Source organism: Scyliorhinus torazame, chromosome 28 (assembly GCF_047496885.1).
Source record: "Scyliorhinus torazame isolate Kashiwa2021f chromosome 28, sScyTor2.1, whole genome shotgun sequence".
In the NCBI taxonomy this organism is placed as follows: domain Eukaryota; kingdom Metazoa; phylum Chordata; class Chondrichthyes; order Carcharhiniformes; family Scyliorhinidae; genus Scyliorhinus; species Scyliorhinus torazame.
Window position 1 is genome coordinate 38,687,649 of NC_092734.1, and position 22,868 is coordinate 38,710,516.

Here is a 22,868-nt window from a genome sequence, read left to right on the forward strand (position 1 = left end):
AGGTTTATTCTCAGAACAGCTCAGCAGAATGACCCCCCCCCCCCCCGCCCCCCCTCCAATTGTTCCAGTTGGGTCCAATTATACTAATTGTTTAAACCAATGAAACTAAATTAACTGAACTGAGGGACCAATGGAAAAAGTATTAAAGGGACAGTACATCGAACAAAATCAAATGACGAAGGAAATTTAAAGTGTGTCCATTTCTAGATGATCCACAGCTTATTGCCTGTCTTTAGCAATGGGATTGCCCATTTATTGCAATTGCTGATGCATTAACACCCAGCTGTTCGCAGTATTCTAACTGTAGCCTTACCAATGCCCTGCACAGACTACTGTTATACTCTTCCCTTCGGACTAAAGGCCAACGCTCCACTCACCTTCCTCATTACAAGCTGTAGCCGCATGTTAACATATTGTGATTCACATACAAGGACATCCAGATCCGGCAGTACAGCAGCTTTCCAGAACAGCGCAGTGGTTAGCACTGCTGCCTCACAGCGCCAGAGACCCGGGTTCAATTCTGGCCTCGGGTGATCGTCTGTGCGGAGTCTGCACGTTCTCCCCGTGTCTGCGTGGGTTTCCTCCGGGTGCTCCGGTTTCCTCCCACAGTCCAAAGATGTTTACAGCTTGGAAACAGGCCCTTTGGCCCAGCTTGTTCGTGCCGCCCTGTTTCTATCACTGTCGCTAGGCTATTCCAAAAGATGTGCGGCCGTGCTAAATTGCCCTTTAGTGTCCACGGATGTGCTGGTTAGGTTATGGGGTTACGGGGATAGGGCGGACTGGACATGGGTAGAGTGCTCTTTCGAAGGGTCGGTGCAGTCTCGATGGGCCGAATGCCCTTCTTCTGCACTGTGGGGATTCTATGCATCTCTCCTGATTGAAATAATATTGTGCTTTTCTATCCTAACCTCCAAAAGCTCATAAAGTTCATTTAGTTACCTCTTGAACCCATGTGGAGTGTCCATTTCAATTCACTTAATCTACAGCTGTTGTATCTCTCCTGTTTCAACCTCTCGCTGGTTCTCCTCGGTCAGTTGCCCTCCTAACTTTGACTGGCTCATATTGAAATGTCCCCTATGCTAAGAGCACAGCCCAACTCCCTTAACCCTTCCCCGCCTCACCCGAGCTCACTTTGGCCCATTCCTTTGTGCTCATTTTCTATTTCGCCACCTCATGCCATCATTCACCAACAAATTGGATTAGGTGCCACCATAACTCACCCAACAGTTGCTCCAAGCCGGTCCCCAAGGGTTTGACTGCTAATGAGTTCACCCGTTGCTCGCTAGAGCCAGTCAGCAAAGGTTTGATAAGTCACTCTACTCTGAGCCAATCCAATTCCACTTATCAAATTACTTTAATCATTTGTTTTGTGCTAGAGAACCTTGCGGACAGGTAGAGACCATTCAACCCCTCATGCATGCCTGTGCCAACTCACTGAAGGACTATCAAAGAATCCCTACAGTGCAGAAGGAGGCTCTTTGGCCCATCGAGTCTGCACCGACCCTCCGAACGGGCACCCTACCTAGGTCCACGCCCCCACCCTATCCCCGTAACGCCACCTAAGGGACAAATTAGCGTAGCCAATCCACCTAACCTGCACATCCTTGGACACTAAGGGGCAATTTAACATGGACACTCCACTTAACCTGCTCATCTTTGAACTGTGGGAGGAAACCGGAGCACCCGGAGGAAACCCGAGGAGAACGTGCAAACTCCGCACAGACAATCACCCGAGGTCGGAATCGAACCTTGGTCCCTGGCACCGTGAGGCAGCCGTGCTGACCACTTGTGCCACCCTAAGAATCAGTTCCAATTCCCCTCGCTGTCCCGGTGGCCCTGCATTACTCTCTCCCTGCAAGTATTTATCCAATTCCTTTTGCAAATTACTCTTGAATCTGCTTCCATTCTGGGAACACATTGCAGATCACACAGCGCGCTGTGTGGAAACAGTTTTAGGCATCAGCGTTCTGGTTTCTTTGCCGATTGTCTCTGCGTATAGTGGAAACCGTCCCTCCATATTTCCTCTCTCGTGTTTCTACTTCTAAGAAACTGAATGGAAAAACTTGTCGATCGCCATCTGTGCGGTAACATGGTCATCACCTGCCTGGGCAGCTACTTCCCCTCTCAGTCTGAAGGGATTTGTCGAGCGCTGCGCTGTTCGTTGTGCGAGCGACAGATTTCATTTCACTGAAATATCACACATCAGCTTGGTTTCCTGTTTCTGAAAGACTTTGGGTTTGTTTTGAACCGCACCAGGGCACGTAGAGCGAGATCAATGACCCATGACCTGCGGGTACAGTGCTGCGAGAAAACCGACAAGACTATTTCGGCAGTGACTATTTTTAACTTGCACTCTTGTTTTTTTTTTAGATATATTTTATTCAAGATTTTTGGCGAAACATAACAATACGTAGTGTTTCTTTTACACAACAATAAAGCAATATAAATAACAGTGGCCAGTTTTAAACAAATAAATAAATAATATATAAACAAAAACAAAACTAAATGGCACTGCCTTGTCCAAAATAAATACTCTCCAAAAATACAATCCAACAATCCAATATACAATTACCTATAACAAATACCTATACATATACAATAACATCCCTGAGAGTCCGTTCGATTCCTCCCCCCCTCCCCCCTCCCCCCTGGGTTGCTGCTGTTGTCTACTTCTTTTCCATTCCCTCTATCTTTCTGTGAGGTAATCGACGAACGGTTGCCACCGCCTGGTGAACCCCTGAGCCGAACCTCTTAACACGAACTTAATCCGTTCTAATTTTATAAACCCTGCCATGTCGTTTATCCAGGTCTCCACACCCTTGTGGAGACCCAATGTTGGCTTCCTTCCACATTAACAATATCCTGCGCCGGGCTACTAGGGACGCAAAGGCCAACACGTCAGCCTCTCTCGCCTCCTGCACTCCCGGCTCTTCTGCAACCCCAAATATAGCCAACCCCCAGCTTGGTTCGACCCGGACCCCCACCACCTTCGAAAGCACCTTTGCCACCCCCAACCAGAACCCCTGTAGTGCCGGGCATGACCAAAACATGTGGGTGTGATTCGCTGGGCCTCTCGAGCATCTCGCACACCTATACTCTACCCCAAAAAATTTACTAAGCCGTGCTCCAGTCATATGCGCCCTGTGTAACACCTTAAATTGTATCAGGCTTAGCCTGGCACACGAGGACGATGAGTTTACCCTACGTAGGGCATCAGCCCACAGCCCCTCCTCAATCTCCTCCCCCAGTTCTTCTTCCCATTTCCCTTTCAGCTCATCTACCATGATCTCCCCCTCGTCCCTCATTTTCCTGTATATGTCCGACACCTTACCATCCCCCACCCATGTCTCGGAGATCACTCTATCCTGCACTTCCTGCGTCGGGAGCTGCGGGAATTCCCTCACCTGTTGCCTCGCAAAAGCCCTCAATTGCATGTACCGAAATGCATTCCCTTGGGGCAACCCATATTTTTCCGTCAGCGCCCCCAGACTCGCAAACGTCCCATCTACAAACAGATCTCTCAGTTGTACTACCCCAGCTCTTTGCCATGCTCCAAATCCCCCATCCATTCTCCCCGGAACGAACCTATGATTGTTTCTTATCGGGGACCGCACCGAAGCTCCCGTCCTTCCCCTATGCCGTCTCCACTGCCCCCAAATTTTCAATGTAGCCACCACCACCGGGCTTGTGGTGTATTTTTTTGGTGAGAACGGCAACGGTGCCGTCACCATTGCTTGTAGGCTAGTCCCCCTGCAGGACGCCCTCTCCAATCTCTTCCACGCCGCTCCCTCCCCTTCTCCCATCCACTTACACACCATTGAAACATTGGCGGCCCAGTAGTACTCACTTAGGCTCGGTAGTGCCAGCCCCCCCCCTGTCCCTACTACGCTGCAAGAATCCCCTCCTCACTCTCGGGGTCTTCCCAGCCCACACAAAACTCATAATACTCTTCTCGATTCTTTTGAAAAAAGCCTTCGTGATCACCACCGGGAGGCACTGAAACACAAAAAGGAATCTCGGGAGGACCACCATTTTAACCGCCTGCACCCTACCTGCCAATGACAGGGACACCATGTCCCATCTCTTAAAGTCCTCCTCCATCTGTTCCACCAACCGCGTTAAATTAAGCCTGTGTAATGTACCCCAATTCTTGGCTATCTGGATCCCCTGGTACCGGAAGTCCCTTGTTACCTTCCTCAACAGTAAATCCTCTATCTCTCTGCTCTGCTCCCCTGGATGCACCACAAACAACTCACTTTTCCCCATGTTCAGTTTATACCCTGAAAAATCCCCAAACTCCCCAAGTATCCGCATTACCTCTGGCATCCCCTCCGCCGGGTGCGCCACATATAGCAACAAATCATCCGCATACAGAGATACCCGGTGTTCTTCTCCCCCCCTGAGTACTCCCCTCCACTTCCTGGAACCCCTCAATGCTATGGCCAGGGGTTCAATCGCCAGTGCAAACAATAACGGGGACAGAGGACATCCCTGCCTCGTCCCTCTATGGAGCCGAAAATAGTCAGACCCCCGTCCATCCGTGACCACGCTCGCCATCGGGGCCCGAAACAGCAACTGTACCCACCTGATATACCCATCCCCAAAGCCAAATCTCCTCAGCACCTCCCACAAATAATCCCACTCCACTCTATCAAATGCTTTCTCGGCATCCATCGCCACCACTATCTCCGCTTCCCCCTCTGGTGGGGGGATCATCATTACCCCTAGCAGCCTCCGTATATTTGTATTCAGCTGTCTCCCCTTCACAAACCCAGTTTGGTCCTCATGGACCACCCCCGGGACACAATCCTCTATCCTCATTGCCATTACCTTGGCCAGAATCTTAGCGTCCACATTCAGGAGGGAAATGGGCCTGTAGGACCCGCATTGCAGCGGGTCTTTTTCCTTCTTTAGGAGGAGCAATATCGTTGCCTCTGACATAGTCGGGGGCAGCTGCCCCCTTTCCCTCGCCTCATTAAAGGTTCTCATCAGTAGCGGGGCCAGCAAGTCCATATATTTCCTATAGAATTCAACTGGGAATCCGTCTGGTCCGGGGGCCTTCCCCACCTGCATGCTCCCAATCCCTTTCACTACTTCCTCCGTCTCAATCTGTGCTCCCAATCCCACCCTCTCCTGCTCTTCCACCTTAGGGAATTCCAGCTGATCCAGAAAGCACATCATTCTCTCCTTCCCTTCCGGGGGCTGAGCTTCATATAATCTTTCGTAAAATGCCTTGAACACTCCATTCACTCTCTCCGCTCCCCGCTCCATCTCTCCCTCCTCATCTCTCACCCCCCCTATCTCCCTCGCTGCTCCCCTTTTCCTCAGTTGGTGGGCCAGCAACCTGCTCGCCTTCTCCCCGTATTCGTACTGTACACCCTGTGCCTTCCTCCATTGTGCCTCTGCATTACCCGTGGTCAACAAGTCAAATTCTACATGTAGCCTTTGCCTTTCCCTGTACAGTCCCTCCTCCGGTGCCTCCGCATATTGTCTGTCCACCCTCAGAAGTTCTTTCAACAACCGCTCCCTTTCCCTACCCTCCTGCTTTCCTTTATGTGCCCTAATAGATATCAGCTCCCCTCTAACCACTGCCTTCAGCGCCTCCCAGACCACTCCCACCTGTACCTCCCCATTATCATTGAGTTCCAAGTACCTTTCAATACACCCCCTCACCCTTAAACACACACCCTCATCTGCCAATAATCCCATGTCCATTCTCCAGGGTGGACGCTGTTGTTTTTCTTCCCCTATCTCCAGGTCCACCCAATGTGGAGCATGATCCGAAATGGCTATAGCCGTGTACTCCGTCCCTGTCACCTTTGGGATCAATGCCCTTCCCAAAACAAAAAAATCTATTCGTGAATAAACTTTGTGGACATAGGAGAAAAATGAAAACTCCTTACTCCTAGGTCTACTAAATCTCCAGGGATCTACTCCTCCCATCTGCTCCATAAAGCCCTTAAGCACCCTAGCTGCAGACGGCCTCCTTCCGGTCCTGGACCTCGATCTGTCCAGCCCTGAGTCCAGCACCGTATTAAAATCTCCGCCCATTACCAACGTCCCCACTTCTAGGTCCGGGATTCGTCCTAACATACGCCTCATAAAGTTGGCATCATCCCAGTTCGGGGCATACACGTTCACTAATACCACCGCCTCCCCTTGCAATTTGCCACTCACCATCACGTATCTGCCCCCACTATCCGCCTCTATAGTCTTTGCCTCAAACATTACCCGCTTCCCCACTAGTATGGCCACCCCCCTGTTTTTTGCGTCTAGCCCTGAATGAAACACCTGCCCCACCCATCCTTTGCGAAGTCTAACCTGGTCTATCAGCTTCAGATGCGTCTCCTGAAGCATAACCACATCTGCCTTAAGTTTCTTTAGGTGTGCGCGTACCCGTGCCCTCTTAATCGGCCCGTTCAGCCCTCTCACATTCCACGTGATCAGCCGGGTTGGGGGGCTCTTTACCTACTCCCCCCCCCCCCCCCCTTGACGACTAGCCATCTCCTTTTTCAATCCAGCTCCTCACCCGGTTCCCACGTAGCTGTATCTCCCCCAAGCGGCGCCCCCCCCCGCCCCGACCACCCCCCCCCCATACCAGCTCCCCCTTCTCCCCAGCAGCAGCAACCCAGTTAACCGCACCCCCCCCCCCCCGCTAGATCCCAAACTAGCGTAATTGCACCCCCCATGTTGCTCCCAGAAGTCAGCAAACTCTGGCCGACCTCGGCTTCCCCCGTGACCTCGGCTCACACTGTGCGAGGCCCCCTCCTTCCTGCTTCCCTGTTCCCGCCATGATTACCATAGCGCGGGAACAAAGCCCGTGCTTCCCTTTTGGCCCCAACCCCAATGCCCGCCACCCTCAGCTCCTCATCCTCCCTCCCCCCCTCCCCCACGACATGGGGAAGAGAGAAAAGTTACAGGGTCGCAGGATTAACAACTTGGGAAGTCATCTCTTCCCTCTTTTCCCCCCCTTCATCCCACATATTCACCCCCCCACTTTGTCCCAAACGTTCTTTTTCTGGCCCGCTCACTCCAGTTTCTCCTCGACAATAAATGTCCACGCCTCATCTGCCGTTTCGAAGTAGTGGTGTTTCCCTTGATGTGTGACCCACAGTCTTGCCGGTTGCAGCATTCCAAATTTAATCTTCCTTTTGTGCAGCACCGCCTTGGCCCGATTAAAGCTCGCCCTCCTTCTCGCCACCTCCGCATTCCAATCTTGATATACGCGGATCACCGCGTTCTCCCACCCACTGCTCCGAGTTTTCTTTGCCCATCTGAGGACCATCTTTCTGTCCTTATATCGGAGAAATCTCACCACGATGGCTCGAGGAATTTCTCCAGCCCTCGGTCTTCGCGCCATAACTCGATAGGCTCCCTCCACCTCCAGCGGACCCGTCGGGGCCTCCGATCCCATTAACGAGTGCAGCATCGTGCTCACATATGCCCCGACGTCCGCCCCTTCTACACCTTCGGGAAGACCAAGAATCCTTAAATTCTTCCTCCTCGCATTATTCTCCAGCACCTCCAGCCTTTCCACACATCTTTTGTGTTGTGCCTCGTGCATCTCCGTTTTCACCACCAGGCCCTGTATGTCGTCCTCATTCTCAGCAGCCTTTGCCTTCACGACCCGAAGCTCCTGCTCCTGGGTCTTTTGCTCCTCCTTTAGCCCTTCAATCACCTGTAATATCGGGGCCAACAGCTCCTTCTTCATCTCCTTTTTGAGTTCTTCCACGCAACGCCGCAGGAACTCTTGTTGGTCAGGGCCCCATATTAAACTGCCTCCTTCCGACGCCATCTTGCTTTGTGCCTGCCTTCCTGGCCGCTGCTCTAGAGGATCCACCGCAATCCGGCCACTTTCCTCTCTTTTTTCCATCCGTGTCCAGGGGGGATTCCGTTCTGGTTTTTAGCCGTTAAAATTGCCGTTGGGGCTCCTATTAAGAGCCCAAAAGTCCATTCCACCGGGAGCTGCCGAAACGTGCGACTTAGCTGGTCACCGCCGCACCCGGAAGTCTGCTCTCTTGTTTTTAATTGTGTCATGTTTCAAGAGCAGTTTTCAATTTTAACGATACAAGTCGGGCGAGAAGGAGGCCATTCATGTGTGTGCTAGCTCTGTGAGGGCTGGGTTCTCGAGTCCCCCAGCCCCGTGTTCCTCAACGGCGCACCATTCGCAGGCGGTGGGAGTCTCTCTTTTTTAAAATAAATTTAGTGTACCCAATTAATTTTTTCCAATTAAGGGGCAATTTAGCATGTCCAATCCACCCACCCTGCACATAGAACATAGAACATAGAAAATACAGCACAGAACAGGCCCTTCGGCCCACGATGTTGTGCTGAACCTTTGTCCTAGATTAATCATAGATTATCATTGAATTTACAGTGCAGAAGGAGGCCATTCGGCCCTTTGAGTCTGCACCGGCTCTTGGAAAGAGCACCCTACCCAAAGTCAACACCTCCACCCAACACCAAGGGCAATTTGGACATTGAGGGCAATTTATCATTGGCCAATTCACCTAACCCGCACATCTTTGGACTGTGGGAGGAAACCGTAACACCCGGAGGAAACCCACGCAGACACGGGGAGAACATGCAGACTCCGCACAGACAGTGACCCAAGCCGGAATCGAACCTGGGACCCTGGAGCTGTGAAGCAATTGTGCTATCCACAATGCTACCGTGCTGCCCTTAAGAACAAATAAATCTACACTATATCATTTTACCGTAATCCATGTACCTATCCAATAGCTGCTTGAAGGTCCCTAATGTTTCCGACTCAACTACTTCCACAGGCAGTGCATTCCATGCCCCCACTACTCTCTGGGTAAAGAACCTACCTCTGATATCCCTCCTATATCTTCCACCTTTCACCTTAAATTTATGTCCCCTTGTAATGGTTTGTTACACCCGTGGAAAAAGTCTCTGACTGTCTACTCTATCTATTCCCCTGATCATCTTATAAACCTCTATCAAGTCGCCCCTCATCCTTCTCCGTTCTAATGAGAAAAGGCCTAGCACCCTCAACCTTTCCTCGTAAGACCTACTCTCCATTCCAGGTAACATCCTGGTAAATCTTCTTTGCACCTTTTCCAAAGGTTCCACATCCTTCCTAAAATGAGGTGACCAGAACTGTACACAGTACTCCAAATGTGGCCGTACCAAAGTTTTGTACAGCTGCATCATCACCTCACGGCTCTTAAATTCAATCCCTCTGTTAATGAACGCGAGCACACCATAGGCCTTCTTCACAGCTCTATCCACTTGAGTGGCAACTTTCAAAGATGTATGAACATAGACCCCAAGATCTCTCTGCTCCTCCACATTGCCAAGAACTCTACTGCATTCATATTTGTCCTTCCAAAATGGACAACCTCACACTTTTCAGGGTTAAACTCCATCTGCCACTTCTCAGCCCAGCTCTGCAGCCTATCTATGTCTCTTTGCAGCCGACAACAGCCCTCCTTACTATCCACAACTCCACCAATCTTCGTATCGTCTGCAAATTTACTGACCCACCCTTCAACTCCCTCATCCAAGTCATTAATGAAAATCACAAACAGCAGAGGACCGAGAACTGATCCCTGCGGTATGGCACAGGTAACTGGGATCCAGGCTGAATATTTGCCATCCACCACCACTCTCTGACTTCTATCGGTTAGCCAGTTCGTTATCCAACTGGCGCATAGATTATCATAGAATTTACAGTGCTGAAGGAGGCCATTCGGCCCATCGAGTCTGCACCGGCTCTTGGAAAGAGCACCCTACCCAAGGTCAACACCTCCACCCTATCCCCATAACCCAGTAACCCCACCCAACACTAAGGGCAATTTTGGACACTTTAAGGGCAATTTATCATGGCCAATCCACCTAACCTGCACATCTTTGGACTGTGGGAGGAAACCGGAGCACCCGGAGGAAACCCACGCACACACGGGGAGAGCGTGCAGACTCCGCACAGACAGTGACCCAAGCCGGGAGTCGAACCTAGGACCCTGGAGCTGTGAAGCAATTGTGCTAACCACAAGGCTACCGTGGTGCCCCAAACCAATCTTTGGGTTGTGGGGGCGCAACCCACGCAAACACGGGGAGAATGTGCAAACTCCACACGGACAGTGACCCAGAACCGGGATCGAACCTGGGACCTCGGCGCCGTGAGGCAGCAGTGCTAACCACTGCGTCACCGTGCTGCCCGTATTCTCTCTTTTTGAAGCCTCCCCACGTCGCCGGGAAACCCACAGGCGGGAGTGTGTGCCGGTGCGAAAAAGAATCCAAAAAATTCTGGCCTCTGTTTAATTCCTGGCTAGACCAGCATTTGTCGCCCATCCCTAATTGCATTCAAGAACGTGGGAGTGAGCTGCCTTCTTGAACCGCTGCAGTCCATGCGGTGTAGGTACACCCACTGTGCTGTTAGGGAGGGAATTCCAGGATTTTGATCCAGTCACAGCGAAGGAACGGCCGCTATATTTCCCAGTCAGGGTGGTGAGTGACTGGGAGGAGAACCTCCAGGTGGCGGCGTTCCCAAGAATCCTATTCCGCTCTCCCCTCAGCCCTGGGAATGTTTCATTTTCTAATATTGATCCACTTCCTTTGTGCAAGTTACTGTAGAACCCTCTTGGGCAGGTGATTTTTAAAACCAATTCGTTCGTGGGATGTGAGTGAGAGGGCAGCATTTCTTAGGAGCCCTATGTGGGCAGAAGGGGGCCATTCGGCCCATCGAGGCTGCATCGACCCTCTGAAAGAGAACCCGACCTGAACCCATTCCCCCAACCCATCCCCGTACCTTCACCTAACCTGCACATCCATGGGCACTACGGGTCAATTTTAGCATGGCCAATTCACCGAACTACTTATAACATTTGGGCAACAGCACCTAATCCCAAATCTTCATGCAAATCCTTTTCAAGTAGGACTTGATCAGTTTATCTTAACTAAATCCGTTACAGGCCTTTTCTCTTCAGGAATGTCCAAGTTTCAGCTTCAAGTAGTCCACCCGTGAAAATGAGCTAAAAACGGACACCACCACCACTGGACCATCTGTGACCAGTTCCCTTGCCTGGAAACGGTGACCATCACAAAGCAGGCCTCGTGCCAAAAACAATGATTGCGGGCAGCACGGAGGCGCGGTGGGTTAGCACTGCTGCCTCACGGCGCCGAGGTCCCAGGTTCGATCCCGGCTCTGGGTCACTGTCCGTGTGGAGTTTGCACATTCTCCCCGTGTCTGCGTGGGTCTCACCCCCACAACCCAAAGATGTGCGGGGCAGGTGGATTGGCCACGCTAAATTGCCCCTTTTAAAAAAAAAAATGGATTGGGTACTCTACATTTATTTTTAAAAAAACAATGAATGCATCGGCTCCAGAAGTATTTGCTGAAGAAAATTCCTGATGGCCATAGTTAGGTGACAGGTTCAATGCAAAATCAAATTTAATGGAGGCGGGAATCTCGTTGGCTGACGCCGAAATTGCGAAACTCGATTGGGCGGAGAATCCGTCCTGACGCTAAAATCACGGTGGGCGCCGATTTGACTCTAAATTCTCAGTCACCCCGACAGCTGAGTCAACGCGTACCGGAACGCACGTACAGTAAACACAATTGGCACATCATTAGCGGGCCTGACCCGGGATTCTCCGGGGCCTCCCCGATGTTCCGCCTCCACTGGGGCGAATTCCCGAAGGCGCGATTCACTTGTGCTTTTAAAAATCGTGAACATAGCGGGGTGGCTGTTGAGGGGGAGAGTTGTTCGGACAGTGTCCAACATCGCAATAGTTTGCTGACAGTCGTGCCGCTGGCCGGGGGTGGGGCTTCTGCCAGGACCGGGGGGAGTAACGGGGGGTGGCCAGCAGGTGGGCTGTGGGGTCGGGGTGGACGGGCAGGGAACACCATTACTGCAGCCATGCAGCTGCCCACTGTGAACTTAGTGCCATGGGTCGTATAGGTGACCCCCAGGCCACCCCCCTGGGTGCCCCCCCGGCCCCAGCCGACATCACCTGCATGGGCGCGCTCCAGCGCAACCAGTGCCATCTTGTTGGCTGGGATGGTGTGTGTGGGGAGTGAAGTGATGTTCTCCTTTTCGTTGTGCAAATGTTACACAATTGGTCCACCAAACAAACAATTGTGTGATGGTCACCGTTTCCACTGAAGAGAACTGGTAACAGATGTCCAGCGAGTCAGTGAGGGCCTGTTCTCACTGCAGCTTGTCAGCCTCCCGAGTGTCAGTCACGGACCCGGCCAATCCCGCACCGTTTCCCATTGGAATCGATTGTGTTCCACGTGGCGCCGGTGCTAGCCCCTACGCAGTCGCTGAAACGGTCCAGTTTCGGCCTCAGTTTTGCTGTCGTGAAAGTTCACAAATCCTGCCCCGGCCTCAGCACTTAGTCCCAGGAAGGGCGAATCCCACCCAGTATATTTCCACAAAATTGAACAGGCCCTCACTGACTCACTGGACATCTGTGACCAGTTCCCTTGACTGGAAAGGGTGACCATCACACAGCTGTTTGACTGGTGGACCAATTGTGTAACATTTGTACAACGAAAAGGACAACAACACCAGAGATGTTCTGAGGCACGGGGACCGTGGTGGGTTTGGCGGTGATGACCACAGGGTCTATAGCCTGCTGGCACTGAAAGGAAGGCCAGGGATCCACTCGATCACTGCAAACCGCTTATTTAAGAGCATCGCTGGGAAGAGATGACCGTTGGAAAAAATATTGCTGTTTACATTTCTATTTGCTTCAGTGTTCTGCAGTCAAGAGAAGACAAGAGTGGAGAACCTTTACATTACAGCGTTGCACACTGTCCCATGTGGATCACCTGGCCCAGGTATGTAACCAGCCATTCCTCCCATCTCACAGAGCTGCAAGTCTCTTTTCTATTTAATTCAGAAGCTTCGAGGAAGAGAAAAGGCTGCAACGAGTAGAAGGGAAGGTGAGATAAGACGGGACCGGTGATATCAACCACAGGTTAAAACTGTTAGATTGTCCGAGGTAGGCAGGAGGAGATTAGAGGCTCCACAGATTTTTAAATTCATTCTTGAGATGTGGGAATCGCTGGTTAGGCCAGCCTAGTTGCCCATTCTCAATTTCCCTTGAGAAGGTGGGGGTGAGCTGCCTTCTTGAACCGCTGCTGTCCATGCAGTGTAGGTACACCCACAGTGCTGTTAGGGAGGGAGTTCCAGGATTTTGCCCCAGCGACAGTGAAGGAACGGCTGATATATAATAATAATAATGATCTTTATAGTCACAAGTAGGCTTACATTTACACCGCAATGAAGTTACTGTGAAAAGCCCTTAGTCGCCACATTCCGCCGCCTGTTCGGGTGCACCGAGGGAGAATTCAGAATGTCCAATTCACCTAACAGCACGTCTTTCGGGACTTGTGGGAGGAAACCGGAGCACCCGGAGGAAACCCACGCAGACACGGGGAGGATGTGCAGACTCCGCACAGACAGTGACCCAAGCCGGGAATCAAACTTGGGACCCTGGCGCTGTGAAGCAACAATGCTACCCACTGTGCTGCCGTGCTGCCCTATTTCCAAGTCAGGAAGGTGAGTGACCTGGAAGGAACCTCCAGGTGCTGATGTTCCCAGGTATCTGCTACCCTTGTCCTTCTAGATTGGAAGGTGCTGCCTAAGGAGCCTTGGTGAGTTCCTGCAGTGCACCTTCTCGATGGTACACACGGTTGCCGCTGTGCTTTGGGAGTGGAGGCAGTGAATGTTTGTGGAAGCGGTGCCAATCAAACGGGCTGCTTTGTCCTGGATGGTGTCAGGCCCAGCTAAAGCTTGCGCAAGAATGGGAGATTGTGAGGAGTCGTGAGGGACAGTTTTAGCCCCAGTGGGGATTTGGTTACTAACAGTCCAGAATTTATCTGGACTCTTCAGTAATTGCAGAAGCTATTCTGTAAGACACTGCATCAAGTAACCCAGGAGAAAAGTCTTAGGGGCAGAAAGACATTGATCCTTGTCATTTTCTTTGGACACTAACTAACCATAAGAGCGTTGGACCAATCCTCATTCAGTCAGATAATCAAGAGTGTTTGTGTTTTCTGATAGGCCCTGGGAAGGCGGGTTCCGCAAGGATAAATGTGTCATGTGACCAATGGCCAGGGTGAGGGGGTGGGGGGGGGGGGATGGTTGGAGGTGGGAGGGAGACGGAATCTCCAGGGCATGTCTAAGTGGGATTGACAGCCCATAATGAGAGCAGACGGCAATCCGGGAGCCTTTGTCACAGGCCCAGCGGATTGTAACTTGTACACTCCCCGATCGGCTATTCACCAATTTCATGTAGAGAGATTAGTATCAGATCTGAAGAAATTCAGAGCAGAGGTAGACCGTACAGCCTCTCCAGCTCCTTCCACAATTCAGTACGATCATGACTGACCTTAGGATTTAACTCCATTGTCCCACCCGCTCCCCATATCCCTTAATTTCCCGAGGGACCAAAGGTCTATCTCGTCCAGCTTTAAATATATTCAACGATAATAACCCTCCGCAGAATCACGGGGACAACCCAGTTGTAGGATACGAGCTCCCCGTCCCTGGGACTTGTAAATTCGCCCTTTATAACCTGGCCCCGACTGGGCCGCCAATTGCGGTGGTCCCGACTGGGACCTTTGAGTTGTCAGCCACATTGCCGCCTGTACTTTATGTTAACCAATTAAATATTGTTTAGCTTACCTTCTTGGGTCGGCTGAGCTTTTATATCAACGATGGAGTACCCACAATCCTCTGGGGTGAAGAAATCCAAAGGTTCACAGGCCTTTGAATGAAGAAATTTCTCCTCCTCTCGATCCTAAATGATCGACCCCCTTACCCTGGAATTGTGCCCCCTGTTCTAGACTACCCAGCCTGGAGGTTGGCATCACGGTAATCCCAGGATTGGGGAGATTTGGTCGGAGGGAGGTGTGGGGGGGTTGCTGTTGCTAGGGCCTTCCACCTGTCGGGGGTGTAGATGGGAGTGCGGTGCCTGGAGCATTCCAGAGACGCACTCCAACACCTGCATTCCTCCCCCCATCACCCCCCTCAGCTCCCCCCTCCCCTGGCCACACCCAGGACAGTGTCATTCACTTCTCTTGGTCAACCTCATTGGTTTCTTGACAATCAACAGTTTTGCCTGGCGGGATGGCCCTGGAGAAAAGGTTGAGCCGCTCACTGGGTCCCGTCTGCATAAATGCAGCTTCCAAAGGAGCTTGGGAGGCACCTCAGCCAATGGGGAAAAACCTGGGGGTCAGTGGGAAATGGAGCCGCTCGCCTCGCAATCCACACTTGTCTCCTGGCAATCAGGAATAATCAAACTAATGAGCAAATGGGAACTCGAGCCTGAAATTCCAGTCACTTACTGCGCTACTCAGGAGGGTCCCCTTGAGTTTCAGGGTGATTTGCTTACAACTCATCAGATAGAATGGAATAAAAACGGTTAACTATTGATAAACTCAGCGGGTCTGGCAGCATCTGTGGATGAAGAGTGTTAATAGTTGCAAAAGGTGAGTTAGCAGAAGATAGCACAGTGGTTAGCACAGTTAAGGCCCCAGCAATTTCCTCCCTTGCTTCCCTCCGTATTTTGGGGTAAATGCCATCTGGCCCAGGAGACTTATCAATGGGCGGCACGGTAGAACAGTGGTTAGCACTGTTGCTTCACAGCGCCAGGGTCCCGGGTTCAATTCCGTCTTGGGTCACTGTCTGTGCGGAGTCTGCACCTTCTCCCCGTGTCTGCGTGGGTTTCCTCCGGGTGCTCCGGTTTCCTCCCACAAGTCCCGTAATAAGTGCTTGTTGGGTGAATTGGACATTCTGAATTCTCCCTCCGTGTACCCGAACAGGCGGCGGAGTGTGGCGACTTGGGGCTTTTCACAGTAACGTCATTGCGGTGTTAATGTAAGCCTACTCGTGACACGAACAAAGATCATTATTATAATTAGAATGTGTTAATGGGAGCAAAACTGAGCAACAAGAGGCTGTGAAGATGAGGAGAGGGCGGAGCAGTGGCTGGAGGGGAGATCAGATCATGCGGAACACTGGCTGACCAAGTTTGATGGGGTTTTTTTTATTCCAGAGACTCCACCGCGCTCCAAGCAGCTGCTGACTCAAGTTCCCTCCAGCGACTATGACCCGTTTGCAGGGATGAAGACCCCCGGCCAGAGGCAGCTCATCACCTTGCAGGAACAAGTGAAGTTGGAAATGATCACTGTGGATGAAGCTCTCCTGCAGTTTAAAGAGTGGCAACTGAACCAGAAACGCAGATCGGAGTCATTCCGATTTCAGCAGGTAGTTCGCACTCCGCTTTGAACTGGTTAATTTCCAACATTCGCAGAACACCTCCCCTCCCCATCACTCCCAATCCAATAGGACTATCGATGCCGGGAGGGGTGTCAGGGATGGGGGTTTAAAATTCCCCTTTTGTATTCATTCACTGGAGCTGCAATGAAGGGAAGAGGAGAGGATTGATTGGACAATAATTATCCATGCCTGGACCGTGTCCGGTGGCACGGTAACACAGTGCTTGGATTGGGTTGGATTTGTTTATTGTCACGTGTACCGAGGGACAGTGAAAAGTATTTTTCTGCGAGCAGCTCAACAGATCATTAAGTACATGAGAAGAAAAGGGCATAAAAGAAAATACATAATAGGGCAACACAACATATACAATGTAACTACATAGGCACCGGCATCGGGTGAAGCATACAGGGTGTAGTGTTCATCAGGTCAGTCCATAAGAGGGTCATTTAGGAGTCTGGTGACAGCGGGGAAGAAGCTGTTTTTGAGTCTGTTCGTGCGTGTTCTCAGACTTCTGTATCTCCTGCCCGATGGAAGAAGTTGGAAGAGTGAGTAAGCCGGGTGGGAGGAGTCTTTGATTATGCTGCCCGCTTTCCCCAGGCAGCGGGAGGTGTAGATGGAGTCAATGGATGGGAGGCAGGTTCGTGTGATGGACTGGGCGGTGTTCACGACTCTCTGACGTTTCTTGCGGTCCTGGGCCGAGCAGTTGCCATACCAGGCTGTGATGCAGCCCGATAGGATGCTTTCTATGGTGCATCTGTAAAAGTTGGTAAGGGTTAATGTGGACATGCCGAATTTCCTTAGTTTCCTGAGGAAGTATAGGCGCTGTTGTGCTTTCTTGGTGGTAGCGTTGACGTGGGTGGACCAGGACAGATTTTTGGAGATGTGCCCCCCTAGGAATTTGAAACTGCTAACCATCTCCAACTGGGCCCCGTTGAGCACTGTTAGCACGGTTAGCACTGTTGCTTCACAGCTCAGTGGTACCAGGTTCGATTCCCGGCTTGGGTCACTGTCTGTGCGGAGTCTGCACGTCCTCCCCGCGTCTGCGTGGGTTTTCTCCGGGTGCTCCGGTTTCCTCCCACCGTCCAAAGACATGCAGGTTATGTAGATTAGCCATGATAAATTGCCCTTAGTGTCCAAAAAGGTTAGGTGGGGTTACTGGGTTACGGGGATAGGGTGGAGGCGTGAGCTTAAGTAGGGTGCTCTTTCCAAGGGCTGGTGCAAACTCGATGGGCCGAATGGCCTCCTGCACTGTAAATTCTATGATTCTATGTATAATCCACTCTACTCTGGACCTTATCCAGTCACCTATTCTCCCAAATATGGGCCGTGAACGTTTCTCCCTCCTGCTTTCAATGTGAACAGACTAAATCGCCCGTACATCGTGCACTCTCTTTGTCCATTTGGTTTGCCCCGTTCCGGCAGCCCAACGACAGAAGCATAACACCACTGGGAAGCCTGATCATTTGCTCCATTCCCACAAAGGCTTTATAAACGAACGCGAACGGGTGCTTACCTCCAACGTTAACTCAACATTACCACAATTACGCAGCTCTTCCTTCAGGCTTCTCCCTTGCCTGGTTGATGCTGCGTAACTACAAGGCTGGAAAAACGAAATCTTTTTTATTTCAGAGCTTCATTGAGCAGCCGTCCGGCCAGTTCACATCCAGCAGCCTGCTCTGAAAACTCTGCTCGTCCTTTGGCAGCTGGGATGAGTTACAGCGCACCCAGCTGAGCTGATCCACAATGTTCTAACACAATCAACAACATTCTAAAAAAGTAAATTCGCTCTACCTCCCGATGTTAACGGATACTTCGAAAAATTCCAGGATCCAGGTCCACATCTTCAGCAAAAACGAATTGGTTCTGCTGAGGACGATATCTGATCTGTGTACCAAAGCTTTAATAAAATCCACCCATTAGTTTATGGGGTACATTAGGGTAAATTTTCCCATCCACCACGGGAATCATTGTGGGTGGGACGGAATATTTGACAGACCGTTTAAAGCTCTGTTGACCTTGGGTGGGAATTTCTGGTCTCGGGACCAGCGTGACAGGAAAATCCCGCAGGAGTAAAAGCATTAGAACATAGAACATAGAACAATACAGCGCAGTACAGGCCCTTCGGCCCACGATGTTGCACCGAAACAAAAGCCATCCAACCTACACTATGCCATTATCATCCATATGTTTATCCAATAAACTTTTAAATGCCCTCAATGTTGGCGAGTTCACCACTGTAGCAGGTAGGGCATTCCACGGCCTCACTACTCTTTGCGTAAAGAACCTACCTCTGACCTCTGTCCTATATCTATTACCCCTCAGTTTAAAGTTATGTCCCCTCGTGCCAGCCATATCCATCCGCGGGAGAAGGCTCTCACTGTCCACCCTATCCAACCCCCTCATCATTTTGTATGCCTCTATTAAGTCTCCTCTTAACCTTCTTCTCTCCAACGAAAACAACCTCAAGTCCATCAGCCTTTCCTCATAAGATTTTCCCTCCATACCAGGCAACATCCTGGTAAATCTCCTCTGCACCCGCTCCAAAGCCTCCACGTCCTTCCTATAATGCGGTGACCAGAACTGTACGCAATACTCCAAATGCGGCCGTACCAGAGTTCTGTACAGCTGCAACATGACCTCCCGACTCCGGAACTCAATCCCTCTACCAATAAAGGCCAACACTCCATAGGCCTTCTTCACAACCCTATCAACCTGGGTGGCAACTTTCAGGGATCTATGTACATGGACACCTAGATCCCTCTGCTCATCCACACTTTCAAGAACTTTACCATTAGCCAAATATTCCGCATTCCTGTTATTCCTTCCAAAGTGAATCACCTCACACTTCTCTACATTAAACTCCATTTGCCACCTCTCGGCCCAGCTCTGCAGCTTATCTATATCCCTCTGTAATCTGCTACATCCTTCCACACTATCGACAACACCACCGACTTTAGTATCGTCTGCAAATTTACTCACCCACCCTTCTGCGCCTTCCTCTAGGTCATTGATAAAAATGACAAACAGCAACGGCCCCAGAACAGATCCTTGTGGTACTCCACTTGTGACTGTACTCCATTCTGAACATTTCCCATCAACCACCACCCTCTGTCTTCTTTCATCTAGCCAATTTCTGATCCACATCTCTAAATCACCCTCAATCCCCAGCCTCCGTATTTTTTGTAATAGCCTACCGTGGGGAACCTTATCAAACGCTTTGCTGAAATCCATATACACCACATCAACTGCTCTACCCTCGTCTACCTGTTTAGTCACCTTCTCAAAGAACTCAATAAGGTTTGTGAGGCATGACCTACCCTTCACAAAGCCATGCTGACTATCCCTGATCATATTATTCCTATCTAGATGATTATAAATCTTGTCTCTTATAATCCCCTCCAAGACTTTACCCACTACAGACGTGAGGCTCACCGGCCTATAGTTGCCGGGGTTGTCTCTGCTCCCCTTTTTGAACAAAGGGACCACATTTGCTGTCCTCCAGTCCTCTGGCACTATTCCTGTAGCCAATGATGACATAAAAATCAAAGCCAAAGGTCCAGCAATCTCTTCCCTGGCCTCCCATAGAATCCTAGGATAAATCCCATCAGGTCCCGGGGACTTATCTATTTTCAGCCTGTCCAGAATTGCCAACACCTCTTCCCTACGTACCTCAATGCCATCTATTCTATTAGCCTGGGGCTCAGCATTCTCCTCCACAACATTATTTTTTTCCTGAGTGAATACTGACGAAAAATATTCATTTCGTATCTCGCCTATCTCTTCAGACTCCACACACAATTTCCCATCCCTGTCCTTGACTGGTCCTACTCTTTCCCTAGTCATTCGCTTATTCCTGACATACCTATAGAAAGCTTTTGGGTTTTCCTTGATCCTTCCTGCCAAATACTTCTCATGTCCCCTCCTTGCTCGCCTTAGCTCTCTCTTTAGATCCTTCCTCGCTACCTTGTAACTATCCATCGCCCCAACCGAAACTTCACACTTCATCTTCACATAGGCCTCCTTCTTCCTCTTAACAAGAGATTCCACTTCCTTGGTAAACCACGGTTCCCTCGCTCGACGCCTTCCTCCCTGTCTGACCGGTACATATTTATCAAGAACACGCAGTAGCTGATCCTTGAACAAGCCCCACTTATCCAGTGTGCCCAACACTTGCAGCCTACTTCTCCACCTTATCCCCCCCAAGTCACGTCTAATGGCATCATAATTGCCCTTCCCCCAGCTATAACTCTTGCCCTGCGGTGTATACTTATCCCTTTCATCATTAACGTAAACGTCACCGAATTGTGGTCACTGTCCCCAAAGTGCTCTCCTACCTCCAAATCCAACACCTGGCCTGGTTCATTACCCAAAACCAAATCCAACGTGGCCTCGCCTCTTGTTGGCCTGTCAACATATTGTTTCAGGAAACCCTCCTGCACACACTGTATAAAAAACGACCCATCTATTGTACTCGAACTATATCTTTTCCAGTCAATATTTGGAAAGTTAAAATCTCCCATAATAACTACCCTGTTACTTTCGCTCATATCCAGAATCATCTTCGCCATCCTTTCCTCTACATCCCTAGAACTATTAGGAGGCCTATAAAAAACTCCCAACAGGGTGACCTCTCCTTTCCTGTTTCTAACTTCAGCCCATACTACCTCGGCAGAAGAGTCCCCATCTAGCATCCTCTCCGCCACCGTAATACTGCTCTTGACTAGCAGCGCCACACCTCCCCCTCTTTTGCCTCCTTCTCGGAGCTTACTAAAACACCTAAACCCCGGAACCTGCAACATCCATTCCTGTCCCTGCTCTATCCATGTCTCCGAAATGGCCACAACATCGAAGTCCCAGGTACCAACCCACGCTGCCAGTTCCCCTACCTTGTTTCGTATACTCCTGGCATTGAAGTAGACACACTTCAAACCACCTACCTGAACACTGGCCCCCTCCTGCGATGTCAAATCTGTGCTCCTGACCTCTATACTCTCATTCTCCCTTACCCTAAAACTACAATCCAGGTTCCCATGCCCCTGCTGCATTAGTTTAAACCCCCCCAAAGAGCACTAACAAATCTCCCCCCCAGGATATTTGTGCCCCTCAGGTTCAGATGTAGACCATCCTGTCTGTAGAGGTCCCACCTTCCCCAGAAAGAGCCCCAGTTATCCAAAAATCTGAATCCCTCCCGCCTGCACCATCCCTGTAGCCACGTGTTTAAATGCTCTCTCTCCTTATTCCTCATCTCACTATCACGTGGCACGGGCAACAATCCAGAGATAACAACTCTGTTTGTTCTAGTTCTGAGCTTCCATCCTAGCTCCCTGAAAGCCTGCCTGACATCCTTGTCCCCTTTCCTACCTATGTCGTTGGTGCCAATGTGGACCACGACTTGGGGCTGCTCCCCCTCCCCCCTAAGGACCCGGAAAACACGATCCGAGACATCACGTACCCTTGCACCTGGGAGGCAACATACCAAACGTGAGTCTCTCACGCTCCCACAAAATCTCCTATCTGTGCCCCTGACTATAGAGTCCCCAATTACTAATGCTCTGCTCCTCTCCCCCCTTCCCTTCTGAGCAACAGGGACAGACTCCGTGCCAGAGGCCCGTACCCCATGGCTTACCCCTGGTAAGTCGTCCCCCCCACAAGTATCCAAAGCGGTATACTTGTTTCTCAGGGGTACGACCGCAGGGGATCCCTGCACTGACAGTTTTTTCCCAGTCCCTCTTACAGTTACCCACCTATCTCCAATCTTTGGTGTAACTAATTCCCTGAAGCTGCTATCTATGACCCCTTCTGCCTCCCGAATGATCCGAAGTTCTTCCAACTCCAGCGCCAGTTCCCTAACTCGGTCTTGGAGGAGCTGGAGATGGCAGCACTTCCTGCAGGTAAAATCAGCAGGGACACTAGCTGCATCCCTCACCTCAAACATCCTGCAGGAGGAACATTGCACTCCCTTCCCTGCCATTCCTCTAACTTTCTACCAAGATCTGGCTAAAAAATAATAATAATATAATAAAATATGGTACTTACCTCAGACCAATGGGTTTTATTATTAGGTTAGAGGAGGAGGGCGGGTGGGAGACACTACACGTGTAGTGTCTCGGGTTTCCTCTCCACCAGAATTTATTGGGGAGGGTCTTCCCAGACGTCCGCGGGTCGACTTCCTGTTCCCGCCTAAAAAAACTAATTTAAAATTTAAAAAAAAAGAAAAATTCTCAGCTCCTGCTGAAATTGACTAACCAGCCAGCTGTTCTCACGCCGCCAAAATCGACTGGCCTGCCCCTGCAAAGACAAGTGCTTTTAAAGGTTGACTTACCTCCCAGCAACCTCCTTCCGCAATGCTCCCGCTGAAACTGACTCACCACTCACCAGCTGTTCTCCCGCCGCCGAAATCGACATTGGGGGGGGGATTCTCTGGGCTTCCAGCCGCATGTTTCTTGAAAACAAGAGGCGGCACAGCGTTCGCTGACGGCACGATGTTCCGCTCCCGCCGGTGTCAACGGGGATTCCCACTGAAGCCACGCACACTGCCGGGAAACCATAGAATCCCACCACCAGCGAGCGGCTAGAGAATTCCGGCCATTCCCACCATCGGCTGGAAGG

The 22,868-nt window shown here is 50.7% G+C and overlaps 1 protein-coding gene across 2 annotated transcripts in view; it reads left to right on the forward strand.

Annotated features, from left to right (window-relative positions):
• Nucleotides 1-22,868, forward strand: part of pik3ap1 (phosphoinositide-3-kinase adaptor protein 1) — a 244,812-nt gene that overhangs the window by 195,184 nt on the left and 26,760 nt on the right. For both annotated transcript variants that reach the window (XM_072491866.1, XM_072491865.1), the window contains exons 11-12: nucleotides 12,728-12,811; nucleotides 16,036-16,247. In XM_072491866.1, coding sequence (XP_072347967.1) covers nucleotides 12,728-12,811; nucleotides 16,036-16,247 — 296 coding nt within the window. The remainder of the gene's footprint in view (nucleotides 1-12,727; nucleotides 12,812-16,035; nucleotides 16,248-22,868) is intronic.